This window comes from Pongo abelii, chromosome 3 (assembly GCF_028885655.2).
Source record: "Pongo abelii isolate AG06213 chromosome 3, NHGRI_mPonAbe1-v2.0_pri, whole genome shotgun sequence".
Taxonomy (NCBI): Eukaryota; Metazoa; Chordata; class Mammalia; order Primates; family Hominidae; genus Pongo; species Pongo abelii.
Window position 1 is genome coordinate 104,093,152 of NC_071988.2, and position 21,163 is coordinate 104,114,314.

General features: G+C 38.8%; 1 protein-coding gene across 50 annotated transcripts in view; it reads right to left on the minus strand.

The window, feature by feature from the left end:
- Window positions 1–1,927: 1,927 nt before the first annotated feature.
- SEC31A (SEC31 homolog A, COPII coat complex component) overlaps window positions 1,928–21,163 on the minus strand; it is a 75,069-nt gene continuing 55,833 nt past the window's right edge. For 36 of the 50 annotated variants that reach the window (XM_054553317.2, XM_024245621.3, XM_054553338.2 and 33 more), the window contains 5 exon segments: window positions 12,233–12,291; window positions 10,610–10,873; window positions 7,807–7,926; window positions 4,306–4,377; window positions 1,928–2,520 (listed from right to left, as the gene is read on the minus strand). In XM_054553317.2, coding sequence (XP_054409292.1) covers window positions 2,341–2,520; window positions 4,306–4,377; window positions 7,807–7,926; window positions 10,610–10,873; window positions 12,233–12,291 — 695 coding nt within the window. In that variant the 3' untranslated portion in view covers window positions 1,928–2,340. 50 annotated transcript variants of the gene reach the window in all.

The following is a 21,163-nucleotide window of genomic DNA, read 5'->3' on the forward strand; positions in this document are numbered from 1 at the left end:
GGAGTGCAGTGGCACGACCTTGGCTCACTGCAATCTTCGCCTCCTGGGTTCAAGCAATTTTCTGCCTCAGCCTCCCGAGTAGCTGGGATTACAAGCACCTGCCACCACTCCTGGCTAATTTTTTTGTATTTTTAGTAGAGATGGGGTTTCATCATCTTGGCCAGGCTGGTCTTGAACTCCTGACCTCGAGATCCACCCGCCTTGGCCTCCCAAAGTACTGGGATTACAGGCGTGTGACTCACACTATCAAGCGCATAGGAAACCAATGAGCTAGGTGACAATATATCAATTTGTAAGTCTAGATAGTCCATTCCTGAGACTCCAACATATGTACGTGCTATCAAGGTATTTTTTTTTTCTTTTTTGAGACAGGGTGTCTGTCACCCAGGCTGGAGTGAAGTGGCACAATCACAGCTCACTGCAGCCTTGACCTCTGGGGCTCAAGGGATCCTCCTGCCTCAGCCTCCCAAGTAGCTGGGACCACAGGCATGTGCCACCACATCGGGCTAATTTTTTTTATTTTTAGTAGAGACACGGTCTCACTATGTAGCCCAAGCTAGTCTTGAACTCCTGGGCTCAAGTGATCCTCCTGCCTCTTCTCCCAAAGTGCTGGGATTACAGGTGTGAGCCACTGCACCCAGTCTGGGTAATTTTTTAAAATGCAGCATTTATTTGTTGAGTAGGGAATCTTGGCAAATAGAATCAAGAGGTTCTTGCAAACTATTTCACTCAGGCTGAAGAAAATTGACATAACTTACTCCACAGTGTTTATTTTCTAGCTTTTTAACCCTCTTAAGGAATATTGCATAAACTATGAAAATTATTATCTAACTCTTCTCCAGATTCTACAGGGACCATTATTTTTTTGTTTACCACACTGTTATTTATTTATTTTGAGATGGAGGCTGTTGCCCAGGCTGGAGTGCAATGGTGCGATCTCGGTTCACTGCAACCTCCACCTCCCAGGTTCAAGCGATTCTCCTGCCTCAGCCTCCCGAGTAGCTGGGATTACAGGCATGCGCCACCACATCTGGCTGGCTAATTTTGTATTTTTAGTAGAGACGGGGTTCCTCCATGTTGGTCAGGCTGGTCTCGAAGTCCTGACCTCAGGTCATCCACCTGCCTTGGCCTCTGAAAGTGCTGGGATTACAGGCATGAGCCACCGCGCCCGGCCTTACCACACTGTTCTTAAGACAGATGATAATAAAGTCACTTGACAGAAAAACTGGGTGCAAAATGTGTGGCTTTGATTTAGAGGCTGACTGAAATTAAAGCTTTCTTTCTGACCTTAAACCTCAAAGCTATAGGTATTTTTTTTTTTTTTTTTTTTTTTTTTTTGAGAAAGAGTTTTGCTCTTGTTGCCCAGACTGGAGAGCAATGGTGTGATCTCGGCTCACCGCAACCTCCGCCTCCCAAGTTCAAGCGATTCTCCTGCCTCAGCCACCCAAGTAGCTGGGATTATAGGCATGCGCCACCACGCCCGGCTAATTTTGTACTTTTAGTAGAGACAGGGTTTCTCCATGTTGGCCTGTCTGGTCTCAAACTCCCGACCTCAGGTGATCCGCCTGCTTCAGCCTCTCAAAAGTGCTGGGATTACAAGTGTGAGCCACCATGCCTGGCACAGCTATAGGTAATTTAAACAAAATAGGTGAAAAAATTTCTAGCTATAAAATGGACACAATTTAGTCTTAAAACTCAAACAGAATATTGAAACATTTACAAATAGAAAAAAGCTCAATGCATTCTATAGAATAAAAATGTCCAGTCTTTTCCTATATAGTTAAAGCCAGTGATCTCATTTTTATTAATATCTGCTAAAACCCATGCAGCAGTTTGTAGATGTAGTTATTTACTCAGGAATCCTAAGACACAAAAAATAAACTAAATTTTAAGCAGCTGTTTCAAAAAAGACTATACACACATAAAATAGGATTACACACTTTAATCTGATTGACATTGAGGAAGTAGGGAGGACATGAAAGAAATTTAGTTTTAGCTCTGCTTTATGCATAACCAGATGCTCCTTTTCTAAAAAGTATATTGAGATTTTAAAAAACACATTTATCAGAATACTTCAGGAAACCATACTATGTGTAATCCAGGAAATACACTATTTGCAGAATAGGAAAATCATCACTGGCAACAAAAGATTAAAACAAAAATAAAGCACCAGGGTTCTGAGCAGTTCTAAGGTGAGTATATGGGCAGAAATAGTGTAAATGCTCTTGACTGGTTGCTATGCAAACATGCTAATGAGGACTAGTCCATGTCTTATAATTTTTTTTTTTAACATGTTTCTTTGGAAAAATGGCAATATTGAGTGGAAGAGAAGCTGCCCTTTTAGACACCCAGCTTATTGGCCTGGGTGAGAACAACTTTGAGAACTGGCATGAAAGCAGAGGTCTCACTGAAGTTGCTGGTGCTAACTATGTGGGTATGCATGGTCAATCCTTCTGAGTAGTTTCGAGTTTCAATGCTCCTTGCAATGTTGTGTAAACCACTGGTGATTGTTGGTGAAAGCTGAAACAAAAGTAGAACCAAGAGAAAGAATTAAATTAAGGGAGAATTTCCCATGAGATCCTCCACAAACATTAAACCCAGATATTTAAGTGGAATTTGAAACAAACGTTATAAAAATATATAAACTATTTAGCATTTCTAGAAAGTTTCTTGAACCAAGCAACAGTTATCAAGTAGAACCACAACAAAATGATTTACATAAATAAGTTATTTATGAATTATACATGTATAAGCCAGGTATTTTCTTACAGAAAAGCAGCCCGATTTCCTCTCCAAACTGAAATGCTAATTTCTCTCTCCACTTAAGAGAGCCTCAGACCTTTAAAAAATTCTCCTATGCACAAAAAGGAGATTAAAGATTCTTAATCATAATATCTCAAAAGAAGGGCCCAAATTTACTAATTCTTACCTGCTTTTTATAATCCTATCATCTCTTAAAACTATAAAACCTGTAGTTTTTTACTATGTCATTACTTGGCATAGGTGTCCATACTTTACAGAAGACTTTATTTGGATTTTTTTTTTTTTTTTGAGATGGAGTCTCACTCTGTCACCCAGGCTGGAGTACAGTGGTGCGATCTCGACTCACTGCAACCTCCGCCTCCAGGGTCCAAGCGATTCTCCTGCCTCAGCCTCCTGAGTAGCTGGGACTACAGCCGTGTGCCACCATGCCCAGCTAATTTTTGTATTTTTAGTAGAGACAGGGTTTCGCCATGTTGGCCAGGCTGGTCTCAAACTCCTGACCTCAGGTGATCTGCCCACCTCAGCCTCCCAAAGTGCTGGGATTACAGGCGTGAGCCACCATGCCTGGCCTATTTTGATCTCATTTTTAAAAAAAGTTTTAATATATACTCATCTAGATGTATACGCTAATTGTATCTCTTTTTTTGGAAATGGGGTCTTGCTATGTTGCCCAGGCTGGTCTCAAACTCCTGGGCTCCAGTGATCCTCCCACATCAGCCTCCTGAGTAGTTGGGATTACAGGCATATCCCACTGTGCCCACCGAGAAGACTTTATTTTGGATGAGTCCAAGGACCATACTACTTCCACTGTTATATCAACTTTCTTTAGTTTGGTTCTCATGAGAGAAATGGTTATTTTCATCTGATGGAACTGAGTGTGGGGAATGGGGTAGAGGAATGCTGAAATGGAAAAAATAAAAAGAAAGTCCCACTTCTTTTTTTCCTCTCCTTTCCTAGTGCTTTCATTAATAAAACAAGACAATTTTAGAAAAGAATGGTGAGGTGGGGACAAGAGAACAAACATAGTGAACTGACTTCTTACTCCTGGCTATCTTCATAGTTACAGCACATTACCCTGTTCATCTTGTGGCTACATTTGGCTTTGCTTTTGTATAATGGCTAACCTAAAAGAAAAGGATCAAGAGTCTCAGACTATGAGAAAGATTATAGATTTAGTCCCTGGAAAACAGAGTATCTGCATACTCTTTGATTTCTTGTAACTGGGCCATATAAAAGGAACAGCAGAAGGTCAGTTACCTTATGGTCAACACAGGCCAGTTTGTATTTATACTCTTGTTGTGAGAGGGTTAAAATGTCTCTCTCACCACACACACATACACACACACACACACACACACACACAGCCATATCCCCTTAACCCCAGTGAGTGGAATTTATGATTCAGACACAGCCATGCCCATTCTCTAACTGTCATGACAATTTTGCCCCCATGCATACTAAATGGGAGTGCTGATAAGACAACTGTTTTACTACCAACTAGGAATAAATGATTATCATATATCCTTTTCCTCCAAAACTTACTGTCTGTTCCCTAAGTTTATCATACAGAAACTCCAAACGTTTGCTGGCATCATCTAGCTTCCTCTTGGTTTGCTGCAGGAAAGAAAAAACAGATGTTATATTTGAACATTAACTTTTAACCTAAGAACTTGCCCTATCTCATTGCACTAAACCTTATACTTAAAATGTTGAATGGCTTTATTTTATAAAGAAATGGAGGCAACTACAACTAAGAAACTTGAACAGATTATGGCCGGGCGCAGTGGCTCACACCTGTAATCCCAGCACTTTGGGAGACCAAGGCAGGCAAATCATGAGGTCAGGTGTTTGAGACCAGCCTGGCCAACATGGTGAAACCCTGTCTCTACTAAAAATACAAAAAACTTGCTGGGCGTAGTGGCGGGCGCCTGTAATCCCAGCTACTTGGAAGGCTGAGGCAGGAGAATTGCTTGAACCCAGGAGGCAGAGGTTGCAGTGAGCCGAGATCACGCCACCGCACTCTAGCCCAGGCGACAGTGCAAGACTCCATCTTGAAAAAAAAAAAAAAGAAACTTGAACAGATTATGAGAACAGCAGAGATCAATCATCTATCAAGGGTGGAGGGTGGAGGGGACTGGGATGAGGAAAGGATGAGACTTCCTTCCAGTGCACGAAAGAGTACTGATTGGATTTCATATGAACTGCAAACTCACTTGATAAGGTATATATGCATGTTTGCTTGCACTATATCCACAAGCATCAGGAGGCAGCAATGGGTCAGTGTATCACAGAAAAGAAGGTCTAAGTATAGTTACTGTCGATTATGGGTGGTAGAAGGCAAACATATAGGTGAACTGTGGAACCTTGTTTTAACCCTTCGAAAATACTGCTTAAACACTTAGTTATATTTGTTTAATCCTGCCTTTTTCTAAGCCTTTAAAGCACCAAGAAAGAAAGAAAACTATCTTTTGGCAGCTTAAGATTACTGAGGGAAGTAGTAAAATACATTATTAAATTAAAAAGCTTGTTTTTCTCTCTACCATAGTACTGTAAAGTATAATCAAAGAAACTATTCTAAAACTAAAACTAACAGTTTTAAAATTACATGATTAACTTAATGTTCTACATTATACCACAGCCTCATGTTAGTTCAATATTTATTGACTGCTTTCTATGTGCCGTAACAGGAACAAAGTCTTGTATGTCATGCAGCTCATATCTCACTGGGTGAGAAAAGATACTAAATGAACAATATATTGCATGTCAGATGGTGATAACTGCTATGAATTAAAGTTAATAGAGGAAGGGGGCTAAACATGTTGGGAGTTGAGGGTAATAAAGAAAGGCCTGATGGCTAATGGGACATTTGAGCAGAGGCCTTGAACTTGGGAGGAAACAAACAATGCAGATATGTGGAGGAAGAGTTCCAGGCAGAAGGAGCAGCAAGTATAAAGTCCTGACGCTGAAGTGCTCTTGGTGTGTTCAAGGAAGGAATGCCAGTGTGCTTGGAGAAGACAGAGGAAGAGACAGGCCATCAAGGATGCTACATACCAAGTTGTGTGGCAAAATTACTTTGTGCTGTTTAGACATAAAGTGAAAATAAGATACATCCATGCTATAAAAACTATTCCAACTACTGATTAAAATGAACTTTTGCAGAAAGGAAACCTTACAATCCTTGCTCAGTGTTAACCTGGCCAGGTGCGGTGGCTCATGCCTGTAATCCCAGCACTTTGAGAGGCCGAGGCGGGCGGATCACCTGAGGTTGGGAGTTCGAGACCAGCCTGACCAACATGGAGAAACCCCATCTCTTCTAAAAATACAAAATTAGCCGGGCGTGGTGGCACATGCCTGTAATCCCAGCTACTAGGGAGGCTGAATCTCCTGAACCTGGGAGGCAGAGGTTGCAGTGAGCCGAGATCGCACCATTGCACTCCAGCCTGGGAAACAAGAGTGAAACTCCGTCTCAAAAAAAAAAAAAGTTAACCTTATCTAGCTACAAACAGGAGCCCTACCCCAAGGGGGCAAGGGCAGCCAGGTAGGCAGGATATTAGAACTTCTTCCCCAACTAATTACAGAAATTATAGGAACACTTTGTCTTTTATGGTTCTCTACTACCCAGAGCTCCTCGGTAGCCAAGAGGAATACAGTATGATGACCGAGAGAAGGGCAAATTAACAAAAAATGTATTGAGTTGGGCCATGTATTATGTGTCTTCCCAACTTCTCTATACTGACTCATGCCTGAAGAATTGGCGTTTTGTCATTCTTATTCAGATGCTTCCATTTTTGAATGACTATGGCCTGTCTATTTAGAAGTGTGCATAAGGGCTAGCATGTATCTGGTTATCAGCTTCGGCTGCTCTCTTGTTTCCACCTTGGTCTTCCCATCACTCCCAGAATGTCAGGCACTGAGGTTTATGTTAACTGCTTTCCTGATACTTTCAGCACAGAGAATGGCTTTCCACAAAGCCACTGACCAGCAGAAGGCTGCACATATTAATACTCAATGTCTGATGAACAATAAGACCCAGAAGTTGTTTTTTCATGCAGACAAGTAGCCAATGATTAAAAATATTCAATGTGTGCTAGCAGAAAATGAAATTTCACTTAAGACTGGCTTTGTGGAATGTTTGTTGTTGCAATACAGGGGTATCCTAAGTAAACCAAGTAAAATCAGTTGCTTTAAATGTAAATATGCCTCCGATATCTAAAACATTTAACTATCTTTAACATCTCTGCAAAGCTTTAGAAGATGATCTATCTACTTTTAACGATTTCAATATAAGCTCAGAAAGAAATCCCAAATCTGAGTTTCTTGCATAGCACCATTATGCTCCATTTATGTGCCAAATACAGTTTTGTTGATGAGAGGCAGTATAGCTTGGTGGTTGAGAGCACTAATTCTAGAGCCAGACGGTCTGGGTTTGAATGCTGGCTCTGACCTTAAGTGTTACTTAACTGCTCTTTGCCTTACTTTTCTTGTCTGTAAAATAAAAATGACAAATCTATCTGCCATAGGTTATTATGAAGATTAAGTACATTTATATATAAAAAGCAATTAAATATATTTCTATATGTAATGCAAACTATGTAAGTGCTAGCTTTATTACTTTTGTACAAACTTTTTAGAAATATACCTTGTAGGACTTCAAGCAATAATTATAGAAGAACTCCATAAAGGATTATTTTATTTTATTTTATTTATTTTGAGATGGAGTCTCTCTCTGTTACCCAGGCTGGAGTGCAGTGGCGCAATCTCAGTTCATTGCAACCTCTGCCTTCTGGGTTCAAGCAATTCTCCTGCCTTAGCCTCTCGAGTAGCTGGGACTACAGGTGTATTCCATCACACCCAGCTAATTTTTTGTATTTTTAGTAGAGATGGGGTTTTGCTATGTTGGGCAGGATGGTCTTGAACTTCTGGCTTGAAATGATCCACCTACCTCGGCCTCCCAAAGTGCTGGGATTACATGCATAAGCCACCACGCCTGGCCAAGGATTCTTCTAATTAAGCAAAATAAGATTAAAAAAAAAAAATACATACAGGGTCTGTTGCTGAAGAAAGGCAGCGCTGAATAAGATCCTCAAATGTGGTCTTTAGAATGAGGTGCTCATCTGGAATAGGTTTCTTGGTAATTTTTTTTGTTGGCAAAGACTGCACATGCTGGAAGAAACACACCAAAAACTGATCAGAAATGACCAGAAGCTACCTTATATACACAATCTTGAATCTATGTGATAAACAGAAACCGACAACCTTGTACATAGACCTATTCAAAATCAAATTAAAATTTAATGTGTGAAATCACTTACAATAAGTAAAAATAAAAACCAGATATCTAGTACAAAGTGTAGGCACTCTTCCTACAGTTTGGATTTTCATATGCAGGACTGGATACAAAGTAGTTGATTAATTTAGGTAACATGTGTTGGTCAATATTGTTTGTAACTGATGGGAAATAAGTATGTGCCAGCAGAGAATAAAAACAAGGTACTGGAAAACACACTCGGCTGGTTAGAATGGCTGCTTGCTCTGCCTGCTGGCTCATTTACATGTATGCTGGCATTCTTCTATTCTTTGTTTTACTCTTAGAGGTTGTTAACTGGGCTGTGATCAAAACTGCAAGATTAAGCCAAAGATTAAGAGAGAAGACATCCTGATGCTGCTGAGTATACAGATGAAAGAACAAAGAAGAAATGTTTAAGTTAAGTTTTATTAGTTCATTCTTTCACTCATTCAAAAAATATTAGGCAACTATGTACCAGGCACTGGCTATGTACTACTGGTGAGCCAATACAGAAATGATCTTAGTTCTCAGGGAGTTTACAGGCTAATGGAAGAGGCACAGTTTAAAAACATCATCAATGTATGTAAAATAGCAACTGCAGTACGTTAACACTTAGTGGAAACAAAAGATGCTATAACTGAGATTTGACTGAAGGGAAGGGAAGGCTCTCTTCAGGAAATTTTACTGGAAGGACAAAATGGAGTTGAACAGTTAAGTGAGGAAAAAAGAGCATTCCAGACGAAAGGAATAACATGTACAAAGGAAGGATCATGGTAAAAGGGAGCTAAAAGGCCAGTATAGCTGGAGCAGAGAGAACAAGGAGTATGAACTGAGGCTTTCCAGACAACGTTGAATATTTTGGTCCTTAACCTGAGAACAATGGGAAGCTGTAATGTTTTAGGCAAAGAGGAAAAAAGGCCAAATTAGAGATGGATCAAAGTAGATATCGGCAGACCAATTAGGAGGTTCCTGCACTGATGAAGATTAGAGATGAAGGTAGCATGGACTACAGTAAAAATGTAGAGAAGAAAGGATTCAAAAAATATTTTGGAGTAATATAGACAAGACTTGGGGAGATTTAAAATAGAGGTTAAAGGGAAAAGTGTATAAAGATGATCCCCAGGTTTTTGCCTGGATTCCACAGAAAAGATTATGGCACCACTCACTGATAACAGGAAACAAGGAAAGATGACTAAGTCTGGGAGGAAGAGTATGAATTAGGTTTTGGACATGCTGAGGCTGAAGTGCCTCCAAGACATCCAAGTAGGCATGCAGCTGGGTATATAGCCTGGCTGAACACTATGTATCTTTCTCTTTTGATGGTAACTAAGGTTCAGGTCTAGGTGAGTACAGCACGAGAACACAGGTCTAAACAAAGATAAGTGGCTGAGTAGCTTCCCAAAATAACACAGGCTTGTAATCTTTTTTTTTAATACAACTCTATAATTAATTTTTAATTTTTCAGAAAGAACCATTTCTTCTCATCTTTGTCAAAATGTTTTTATAATGCAACTCTTAATGTTTAAAAATTCCTTAGGCATATTATCTCTTTTTTTTTTTTTTTTTTTTGAGACAGTCTCGCTCTGTCGTCCAGACTGGAGTGCAGTGGCGTAATCTCAGCTCACTGCAACCTCTGCCTGCGGAGTTCAAGCAATTCTCCTGCCTCAGCCTCCCGAGTAGCTGGGACTACAGGCGCATGCCACCACACCCAGCTAATTTTTGTATTTTTAGTAGAGACAGGGTTTCACCATGCTGGCCAGGCTGGTCTCGAACGCCTGACCTCAGGTGATCCGCCCGCCTTGGCTTCCCAAAGCATTGGGATAACAGGCGTGAGCCACTGCGCCCGGCTTCAGGCATATTATCTCTTAACAGTAAAGTATACTCTTCTGACAAGAGATACAATCTCTACAAATTTCAGTGAATCAAAGACAGAAACAGACAGTAGAACTAGTTTTTTTACTTGGGCAGGAGTTTGTTTCATCTTCTTATATTGAACTTTGATCTAAGCTCTTTATTTCTCATGAATAGATCAAAATACTTAACTCTGTATGTCTAAGTGTGTTATGTAGAAATGTGTTAGATTTTTCAATATGCAGGACTTTGCCAACTGGCTGTTTGTGTGTGAAAAGCAAGTAAAAAATGTTTATCTCTATGTGAAGATAAGGCTGTATTATTAGCTTTTATACATACACATAAAAATATATAACTCACTACATTTTTATTTTCTATTTTAAAGAGAAAAATCTTTGGAAACAGCTTTTGCTTAGCAACCTCATGCAGAGATGATTTATCTGATTTTAAATTATGGCTACTGACTAAGCCAAGTTATAGTAAACAAACACTCTCAAATGTATAACCTTCTTCTAGAGAAGTTTGTATGTGGCCATGTAATTGAAAAATAATATACATACATCATCAATCTTAAAAAAAAGTTACTATTTTTGTTTAGGTTGTCTAGATGTTTAATAATAATCATGCAATCATAAAAGTTAGCACATTAAAGAAAATATACTGAAACACAGCCATCTTCCCATTCCACTTCTACAAATTTACTGTTACCTGGAAGGTATTTCCAATAGGAGCCCCTGGGGCACCTTCAATATTGGGCTTTGAAAAAGATGGTGGCATGCCTGTTTGACCAAGAGGTTGCTGTATGCCATGGAAGTGCTGGCCACCTGGAAGATGTGGCTGTGGGAATGAAGACTGGCTTGACAATGGTACTGGAGCTGAAGGCTGTTGCTGCAGCATCTGTGACTGGGGGTCACCCAATGGGTTCATGATTGGTGATGTGATGGGAACAGGAGGCATGAAGTTTTCAGGCATCTGTTAAAAGATGGAAATAAAAGACACCAGGAGTAAGAATAAAAACGATAGCAACATTTCTTCAGCTTAAAATAAGGGAGTTAGGTTATACCACGGCTCAACAAATTTTTTAATAGTAGTAGAATACTTTTTTCAAATGAAATTTTATGCAGAAAAAAGTAAACAAAGTAAAACATAAAAATAGAGCTGATTTGGCTAAGAGGGATAGGGAGCTCAAACCTGGACTTCTTTGTCTCCCTTTACCCTCCCATACTTATCCCCAATAAAGCGGAGCTAAAACCATGGCTTTTTTTTTTTTTTGAGACAGAGTCCCGCTCTGTCACCCAGGCTGAAGTGCAATAGCGCAATCTCAGCTCACTGCAAACTCCGCCTCCCGGGTTCAAGCAATTCTCGTGCCTCAGCCTCCCAAGTAGCTGGGATTACAGGCGTGTGCCACCACGCCCAGCTAATTTTTGTATTTTTAGTAGAGACGGTGTTTGACCATACTGGCCAGGCTGGTCTAGAACTCCTGACCTTGTGACCCGCCCACCTCAGTCTCCCAAAGTGCTGGGATTATAAGCACCATGGCATTTTTGAAAGAGGGTATCAGGTCTGGAGAACTGTATGTAGCAATACTGGAATCAGAGGTGCCAAGTATGCATGTGCGTGTATGTGCACATGTGTTTAATATGATCAGAATGTAATACCTAAGTAGACATTATTTGGCAATTCTATCACACTAAAAGTACTAAATTCAGTTTCTGATTAATACTAACCTAAATATTGGGTTTCTTTCCTCATTTAATGCCTCCTAATTTTATATTATGGCCTCTCATTAGTATAGTTGGGGAAAGAGGTCACTAGAAATTTTTTTTAAAGTAAAAATGGCTTGGGCAAAAAGCAGCATCTTAATTTGTGCTCTAACAGCTCTTAACAGTTGCTGAGATCTGTATAGTGCTCAGCCACAAGGCTATTTCATTCATACTATACGTGATAGAAAAAGTCCAAAATTTAATTGCCAAATTCATGATTACTAGTAGAACCCAAAGACCAAAGTAACTCAAAAAAAAAAAAAAAAGAAAGCAACCCTGAAGCCTGAAATTTCCTACTTTTTGAAAGAGGCCTGTTGGGAATTTATATCTTGCCTTCTAAAGGGGCTTTAATTTATATCACCATCATCAGAACAAGGTTTTGATGATACTGTTTTCTACTTCCTTTCCTTCCTTCCATGGATTAGAAGGTGCATGTTGAAATACACTTTAAATACATCACTCAGTAAGCTTCGCCTTTAAAAGGATCAGTGAAGTATAGTGTGTTCCAAGTGGCTACGTGGTTAACATAACATCTGTAGGCCATTGGATGGACATCTTTTTCTAGTACCTTCTTCTTTTTGGGTACTCTGTTCAAAGCCGGAGGGTCATTCCAACCGTTCTGAGGACCTATAACAGATAATAGAGAATGTTTTCCTTTAGAATCCTGAAAGGAAAAAAAATAAAACGGAATCGATCACCTAATACTTCAAAATTCTGCCTTAACCCTGAAATAACTGTCACAAAGGTTTTACCAGTCGAGTGTGGGGATCACTATGTAGCCCTGGATTCTCACACTCACCCTTTTAATAGGAACAAGGCCTTCACTTGGTAGGTAAGATATCGTGACACTGTTTCCATTTAAAGTGAAAGAGTGTGCTAAATTTAGGGTGGTGAAGTTTTTATTTATACTGGTGTATGACTTTCAAAGATCAGTTTACTATTCTCTCCTAATAATGAAAATACAGTCTGCTAAAAAACAAAAACGAACCAAAAAAAAAACACCAGGCTTCTGATATATTCAACATATAAAAAAAGAGAATAAAATTAGCAATCTCCTATTTGCCAAGAGGGCAATTCAACATGAGCAAATCATCTATTCTAAACATGGTAGAAATATTCTTAAGAAAAAAGCAGACTCCAACTATGTAACACTAGTAATTTTTATCATCTTGGTCTCGGGAATTATAAGCAAAGTAAAAAAGGGTATTCAAATATCTGTGCTAAGATTTTTAACGCCGTAAAAAAAAATTTGCAGGCTGATAGCAAATATAAAATTAAAATATTACCAACTGTAGTAAATTTCCTCTAGAAAAAACACATGCACACTAACAAATCAAAAAACCCTGTTATTTCAAAGTGAAAAATGAACAACAGTAGCAGAACTTATTAAGTATTTTAATGCCAATATCTTTAAAGAAGAAAGGAATACAACATGCTGGAATTAAGAATAATTTCTAAATCACAATTAATTCTTTTACATTTCACTAAGTGTGAGTTTTGATATCCTCTATAAGGAACCAGATACTTGCTAAAGAAACTTTCGTGTATGTATATATGTAAAGACAAAAAATTATTCCCTTTCCAATAAACATTCTTTCAATATTTTAACTTGTACTTGTTTAACTGATATACATATTAAGTCACCAGAAAACTGTCAAACCAAAGTCACAGAAACTTTAAAAAATACAGATCTTCAACTAACCACTAGCGCTTACTTGTCTTGATTTTAAAACAGAATTCAGGCGAGGCGCAGTGGCTCATGCCTGTAATTCCAGCACTGTGGGCTGAGGTGGGTGGATCACTTGAGGTCAGGAGTTCAAGACCAGCCTGGCCAACATGGTGAAACCCTGTCTCTACTAAAAATACAAAAATTAGCTGGGTGTGGTGGTGCATGCCTGTAGTCTCAGCTACCCAGGAGTTGAGGCAGGAGAATTGCTTGAACCTGGGAGATGGAGGTTGCAGTGAACCAAGATTGTGTCACTGTACTTCAGCCTGGGTGACAGAGCGACACTCTGTCTCAAAAAAGTAAAAAATAAAAACAAAAAAAAAAAACAGAATTCATTTCTTAAAAGTTTACTAGGAGACAGAAAATCAGATATGGCTCAAAACAGTCAAGAGTTAACCACAAAATATTAACTCATATGCTGCTTTCTGATTAACAAATTCTTAAACTTCTGGTTCTGCATAGATTAATCATTCAAATCTCTGCAATCACTTTCTAGTCTTACCCATAGCTCAAGACAGTCTTGGCATAGTTGTTTTCTTTATGTCTATATAAAACAGACAGCCTTTATAACCAAGCTACTTGTGTAATCACGTAAATTCAATCAGTTGTAAAATTTGATTCAATTAGGAAGCCAAATAAAAAAAATGATCCTGATCAGATTTGGGATATCATCATCTTTGAAGTTCACATGCATTATTGTTAATGTCCATTCATTAATTGTATTCAATTATTCAAAGATTTCCAAAGGTATATTTTACAACCAATTCACCTTCCAACACAGGTGCCTGGTCTTGGATAGACTGGTTTTCTGTAGACAAAATGTAAAAATTACTTAACAGTGTTTACTGAAGACATTCTAAAGTTTACTCATTTTATAATTGTTTCTTCTCCCTTCATTAATCCCCAGAAAGTGTAAATTAATTTAATAAGAGAACAAAATTTACTTTTTAACCAAGTCATGTGAAATGTCTTCTAATTAAGAAAGTAACTAGTTTTTTGACAGAGGGAATTTAAGTTGTTAGATCCAATTAACTCTTAAACATCACTTTTTTCTTACTGTTCTATCTTTTTTAAGAGAAAATTTTATCCCTTCATAATTAAAATAACAATGTTTCCCTAATTGTTTGCATGGATTGTTTTTCTACTATTTAACTAATGAAGCTCAGAAATATCACTGAGGGGATAGCACTTCCTAGCATATTCACCTAATGTGTTTATTTTGGTATTGTTCAAAGCTGTGAATCCAAATCAGCTATGGATCTTGTTAAACCGCAGATTCCTATTCATTAGGTATAGTGATAGAACCTTAGATACTGTCTTTACAGCCATCTCCCAGATGATACAAATGCTGCTGGTCCAACAGTCTCTTGAAGTAGCAGGGAACTGGAGAAATGGGGTGATTTCTACATGTCCTACAGACTTCAACCTGCATTTGATAAGGATAAATGTGCCTATCTTAACACAGTGGTATCATTTTTCACTGCTGGATTTAGGAGGCCCCAGTGGTCTGTACTCTGCAGAAACTGTAATTTCTGGGGTCACGCTGTGCATATAAATGAGAATAGGCCCAGCAAATAATGTAACCACCTCATATGGTCCTTTCTGTAAGAATATACAGATTTATGAGTGAACTCCCATTCACAATTGCTACTAAGAGAATAAAATACCTAGGAATACAACCTACAAGGAATGTGAAGAACCTCTTCAAGGAGAACTACAAACCACTGCTCAAGGAAATAAGAGAGGACACAAATGGAAAAACATCTCACGCTCATGGATAGAAAGAATCAATATCGTGAAAATGGCCTTACTGCCCAAAATAATTTATAGATTCAATGCTATTCCCGTCAAGCTACCACTGACTTTCTTACAGAATTGAAAAAAACTACTTTAAACTTCATATGGAACCAAAAAAGAGCCCACATAGCCAAGACAATCCTGGGCAAGAAGAACAAAGCTGGAGGCATCACGCTACCTGATTTCAAACATTACTACAAGGCTACAGTAACCAAAACAGCAAGGTACTGGTACCAAAACAGATATACAGACCAATGGAACAGAACGGAGGCCTCAGAAATAACACCACACATCTACCAGCATCTGATATTTGACAAACCTGACACACACAAGCAATGGGGAAAAGATTCCCTATTTAATAAATGGTGTTGGGGAAAACTGGCTAGCCATATGCAGAAAACTGAAACTGAACCCCTTCCTTATACCCTATATAAAAATCAACTCAAGGTAGATCAAAGACTTAAATATAAGACCTAGGACCATAAAAATCCTAGAAGAAAACCTGGGCAATACCACTCAGGACATAGGCATGGGCAAAGACTTCATGTCTAAAACAGCAAAAGCAATGGCAACAAAAGCCAAAATTGACAAATGGGATTTAATTAAAGAGCTTCTGCACAGCAAAAGAAACTATCATGAGTGAAAAGGCAACCTACAGAATGGGAGAAAATTTTTGCAATCTATCCATCTGACAAAAGACTAAAATCCAGAATCTACAAAGAACTTAAACATATTTACAAGAAAAAAGCAAACAACCCCATCAAAAAATGGGCAAAGGATATGAACAGACACTTCTCAAAAGAAGACATTTATACAGCCAACAGACATATGAAAAAATGCTCATCACTGGTCATTGGAGAAATGCAAATCAAAATCACAATGAGATACTATCTCATGCCAGTTACAATGGTGATCATTAAAAAGTCAGGAAACAACAGATGCTGGAGAGGGTGTGGAAAAATAGGAACGCTTTTACACTGTTGGTGGGAGTGTAAATTAGTTCAACCATTGTGGAAGACAGTGTGGCAATTCCTCAAGGATCTAGAACAAGGAATACCATTTGACCCAGCAATCCCATTACTGGGTATATATCCAAAAGATTATAAATCATTCTATGATAAAGACACATGCACACGTGTATTTATTGTGGCACTATTCACAATAGCAAAGACTTGGAACCAACCCAAATGTCCATCAATGATAGACTGGATTAAGAAAATGTGGCACATATACACCATGGAATACTATGCAGCCATAAAAAAGGATGAGTTCATGTATTTTGCAGGAACATGGATGAAGCTGGAAACCGTCATTCTCAGCAAACTATCACAAGATCAGAAAACCAAACACCGCATGTTCTCACTCATAAGTGGGAGTTGAAGAATGAGAACACATGGACACAGGGAAGGGAACATCACACACTGGGGCCTGTGGGGGGCTAGGGGAGGGATAACGTTAGGATAAATACCTAATGTAGGTGACGGGTTGATGGGTGCAGCAAACCACCATGGCACATGTATACCTATGTAACAAACTGCATGTAACCCAAAACTTAAAGTATAATTATATATATAAAAAAAAAGAATATACAGACTTGCAGACTGAGCACAAGTCTCCCAGAAATCACTACTTCTTACAGGAAACCAAAGTTTCTAGAAGTGGACAAGAGAAAAACAGGCTAACAACATAGCAATCCTAATTGTCAAATACTTAGGGTCAGGACAGGCCTAGCCTCAAATCAAGGGTATGCAATGTCAGTATGTCAGACATATAACTTATGTGGATTCAGCTATCATTAATTGATGAGGGAGGGGGGAAAGGAGAAATTAAAATTGTGATTTCATTCTGCAATTAAATAGGCAGTAAAATAATAGAAAAAAATATAGTGAGTTCAATTTAGTTTGAACTCTACTCAAGAAGCACATGTCCCAGGGAAACTGTGAGGCAGGTGAGGTAATCCCAGTTTGAAATCTCATTGTGTAGAGTGCAATTCTAATGTTTACTGACAGATGTTTTTCATACAAGATACAAATGCAAGCCAACTTTTTCATCTGCGGTTTAACTGTAAAAAGGATCAAGGATAATTGACTGTAAGTGATTTTCTATTTTTATCTTAAATGATGACTTTACAACCTAGCTCTCCATGTGAGATATGACTTCATAACACTACAGTTCATAAATGCCTGGTGAGTCACTGTGTGTGCATTCCAACAGAGGACTGACCTGATTCCCAACTACTAATGCACTCTCTAGCACCAGGCTTCAGCTTCTGGCTGAGAGAGGTAATATAATACAAACCTGAAAGTATTGGAAATACAGTGGGCTTGACCCTTTAGTCAGGTCAAAACAACATGCCCTCTTCCCCTTCCTCATGAGAAGAAGGTGCAGAAGATGAGGACTGCTTTTGAGCTGTGGGTGTTAAAGCCTGGGAGGGTATCCAGACTTCACCAACTATTAGCAGCACAAAAAAAATCTATGGAACTATTTTCTTATGTCCCCTTGGTAAAATAACACCAACTCATAATAAAATCAAATTGCAAATTAGGGGTAAAACCGAATAGAATCAGAACCAACAAGCCTCTCAGGAGGAAGGTCAGTTGGCTAGCCTGAATAAGTCAAAGGAGAGTGGGGAAGGTCTGCTGAATAGAAGGCAATATTTTATAATTAAGTACCCCTCTCCCAAAACATATGCCTAACTCCTCCTAACCTCAAACTATGCAATATATTAAGCCATGTGTTTTAGCAAAACCCCATCAGTCCTTTTATTAATTTAACGTAAAGTTTTGTCTCAATTATAATTCTAACCCCTTTCAATCCTTTTTGCTTTTATAGATTTAGATTTGTGACTTTTTAAAAAAAACTTCTCCTACTCAAGGATTTTATTTATTTACTTATTTATTTTCGAGAGGGAGTCTCGCTCTGTCACCCAGGCTGGAGTGCAATGGCACAATCATGGCTCACTGCAACCTCTGCCTCCTGGGTTCAAGCAATTCTCCTGCCTTAGCCTCCTGAGTAGCTGGGATTACAGGTGCTCGCCACCATGCCTGGCTAAGTTTTGTGTATTTAGTAGAGATGGGGGTTTCATCATGTTGGCCAGGCTGGTCTCGACCTCCTAACTTCAAGCGATGCACCAACTTTGACCTCCCAAAGTGCTGGGATTACAGGTATGAGCCACAACTCCTGGAATAAAAATGACTTTTTACAAACAGTTCAACTGATCTCTACTTTATAGAGACATCCTTTAATAGCGACAGGACATAAAACAAGCTACATGAAGAACATAAATATCTACAGAAGACAGTACCATGGAGATTCATTATGGATGTGAAAAATGATTCTCTTGGTCAACACTTAAAAAAAATATCAACACAGTACATTTTAACCTTGAACAGAAATGTCTCAGAAAACTGAAGAGGAGATAATCCTCCCCTATCCTTTTTTAACTCTTTCGAAAAACTATAAAGTGGGGATGAATCTTTTACTCTTTTTAAAACATAACATGACTTTAAGGGCATGGAAAAATGGTTCACAGTGTAATATTAAGAAAAAAGTAAGGTCAGGCGTGGTGGCTTACACCTGTAATCCCAGTATTTGGGAGGCTGAGGTGGATGGATCACCTGAGGTCAGGAGTTCGAGACCAGCCTGACCAACATGGTGAAACCCCGTCTCTACTAAAATACAAAAATTAGTTGGACGTGGTGGCACACACCTGTAGTTCCAGCTACTTGGGATGCTGAGGCATGAGAATTGCTTGAACCCAGGAGGCAGAGGTTGCAGTGAGTCGAGATTGAGCCACTGCACTCCAGCCTGAGTGACGGAGTGGAAGAAAAAAAAAGGAAAAAGATGTAAAATTATGTGTATGTGTGTGTTTGTGTTATGATCCTAATTCTTTAAAAATGCATGCACACAATGAATTACTACTTCAAACCCATTAGGATGGCTATTGAAAAACAGAAAACACAAGTATTGGCATGGATGTGGAGAAATTGAAACCCTCGTGCAATCCTGGCGGGAATGTAAAATGGTGCAGCTGCTGTGAAAAACAGTGTGGTGGTTCCTCAAAAAACTAAATGTAGAATTACTGTTTGATCCAGCAATTCCATCTCTAGGTATATATACTAAAAAATTGGCTGGGTGTGGTGGCTCAAGTCTGTAATCCCAGCACTTTGGGAGGCCAAGGTGGGTGGATCACGAGGTCAGGAGTTCGAGACCAGCCTGGCCAACACGGCGAAACCCCATCTCCACTAAAAATACAAAAATTAGCTGGGCGTGGTGGCACATGCCTGTAGTCCCAGCTACTTGGGAGGCTGAGGCAGGATAATTGCTTGAACCCAGGAAGCAGAGGTTGCAGTGAGCCGAGATCGCACCACTGCACTCCAGCCTGGGTGACAGAGTGAGACTCCATCTCAAAAAAAAAAAAAAAAAAGAATTAACAGCAAGGACTCAAACAGATATTTGCACATCCCTGTTCACAGCAGCATTATTCACAATAGACAAAGTGTCTATCGGCAGATGAATAACAAATAACAAATGTGGTATATACATACACTGGAGTATTATTCAGCCTTAAAAAAAATTCTGATACATGCTACAACATAGATGAACCTGGAAGACATTATGCCAGTCAAAAAAGCCAAACACAAAAAGACAAATGTTGCATGATTCTACTTATATAAGGTACCTAGAATAGTCAAATACATAGAGACAGAAAGTAGAACAGTAGTTACCAGAAGCTGTGGGGAACAGAAGCTATCATTTAATGGGTACAGTGTTTCAGTATGAGATGATGAAAAAGTTCTGCAGGGATGGCTAATAGGTACAAAAATATAGTTAGATAGAACTGAATAAGATCTAGTTGACATCACAACAGGGTGACTACAGTCAACAATAATTATTGTACATTTAAAAGTAACTAAAAGAGTATATGGACTGTTTACAACATAAAGAATGACAAACGCTTGAGGTGATGGATACTCCAATACCATTTACCCTGATTGATGTGATCATTATGCATTGTATACCTGTATCAAAATATCTCATGTACCTCAAAAACATATACACCCACTATGTACCCCAAAATTTTTTTAAAAGTTCTGCTGGTTGCAAAACAATATAAGTGTACTTAATTTCACAGAGCTGTACCTTTAAACATGGTTAAAATAAATTTTATCTTTTATATATATACATATCACCACAATAAAAACTTTAATGCAAGTTTTTATGTATGTATGTATGTATATGTGCGTATGAAGGGAATAAATAAAACTAAATTAATAGTAGTTATATTTGGGCAGTAGAACTATAAGTAATTTTTATTATATTTTTTATATGACTTTGAGTCTTTTAAAAACTTCCTACAGTGAAAAATTAATAAAAACCAAGGAAGTTTTTTTTGTTGTTTTGAGACAGGGTCTCACTGCCGCCTAGGTGTGATCACAGCTCACAACCTCTGTCTCCCGGGTTCAAGCGATTCTCCCATCTCAGCCTCCCAAATAGCTGGGAATACAGGCACGTGCTTCCACGCCTGGCTAATTTTTTGTATTTTTTATAGAGACGGGCTCTTGCCATGTTGCCCAGGCTGGTCTCGAACTCCACGGCTCATGCACTCTGCTGTGCCAGCCCCAAGAAACATTCATTTAAAAAATAAATATAGCATATCACTGAATACTATGGAGTCTTATCCACCTTAGAGTAGAGATTTATCTTCCAGAGAATCTTTGGGGGAAGGAAGAGGGAACTAACTGCTGGTCTCACGTGCATGGGTGGAGTTGCACAGCATCCTTACCCAATCCCACTTCTCACTGGAAACCTTCTTAGGTACTCTTATAGGAGCATAATGGTAGAATCTATGCACTGGCTAAGATACTTTTCAGTGGACTCGGGGAAAATGTTAGTGCCAAAAGCATAGAGACTTTTGGCTAGAACATTAATTTGAAACAGAGAGAATACAGCATCTTTGTCAACCATACATCTTTC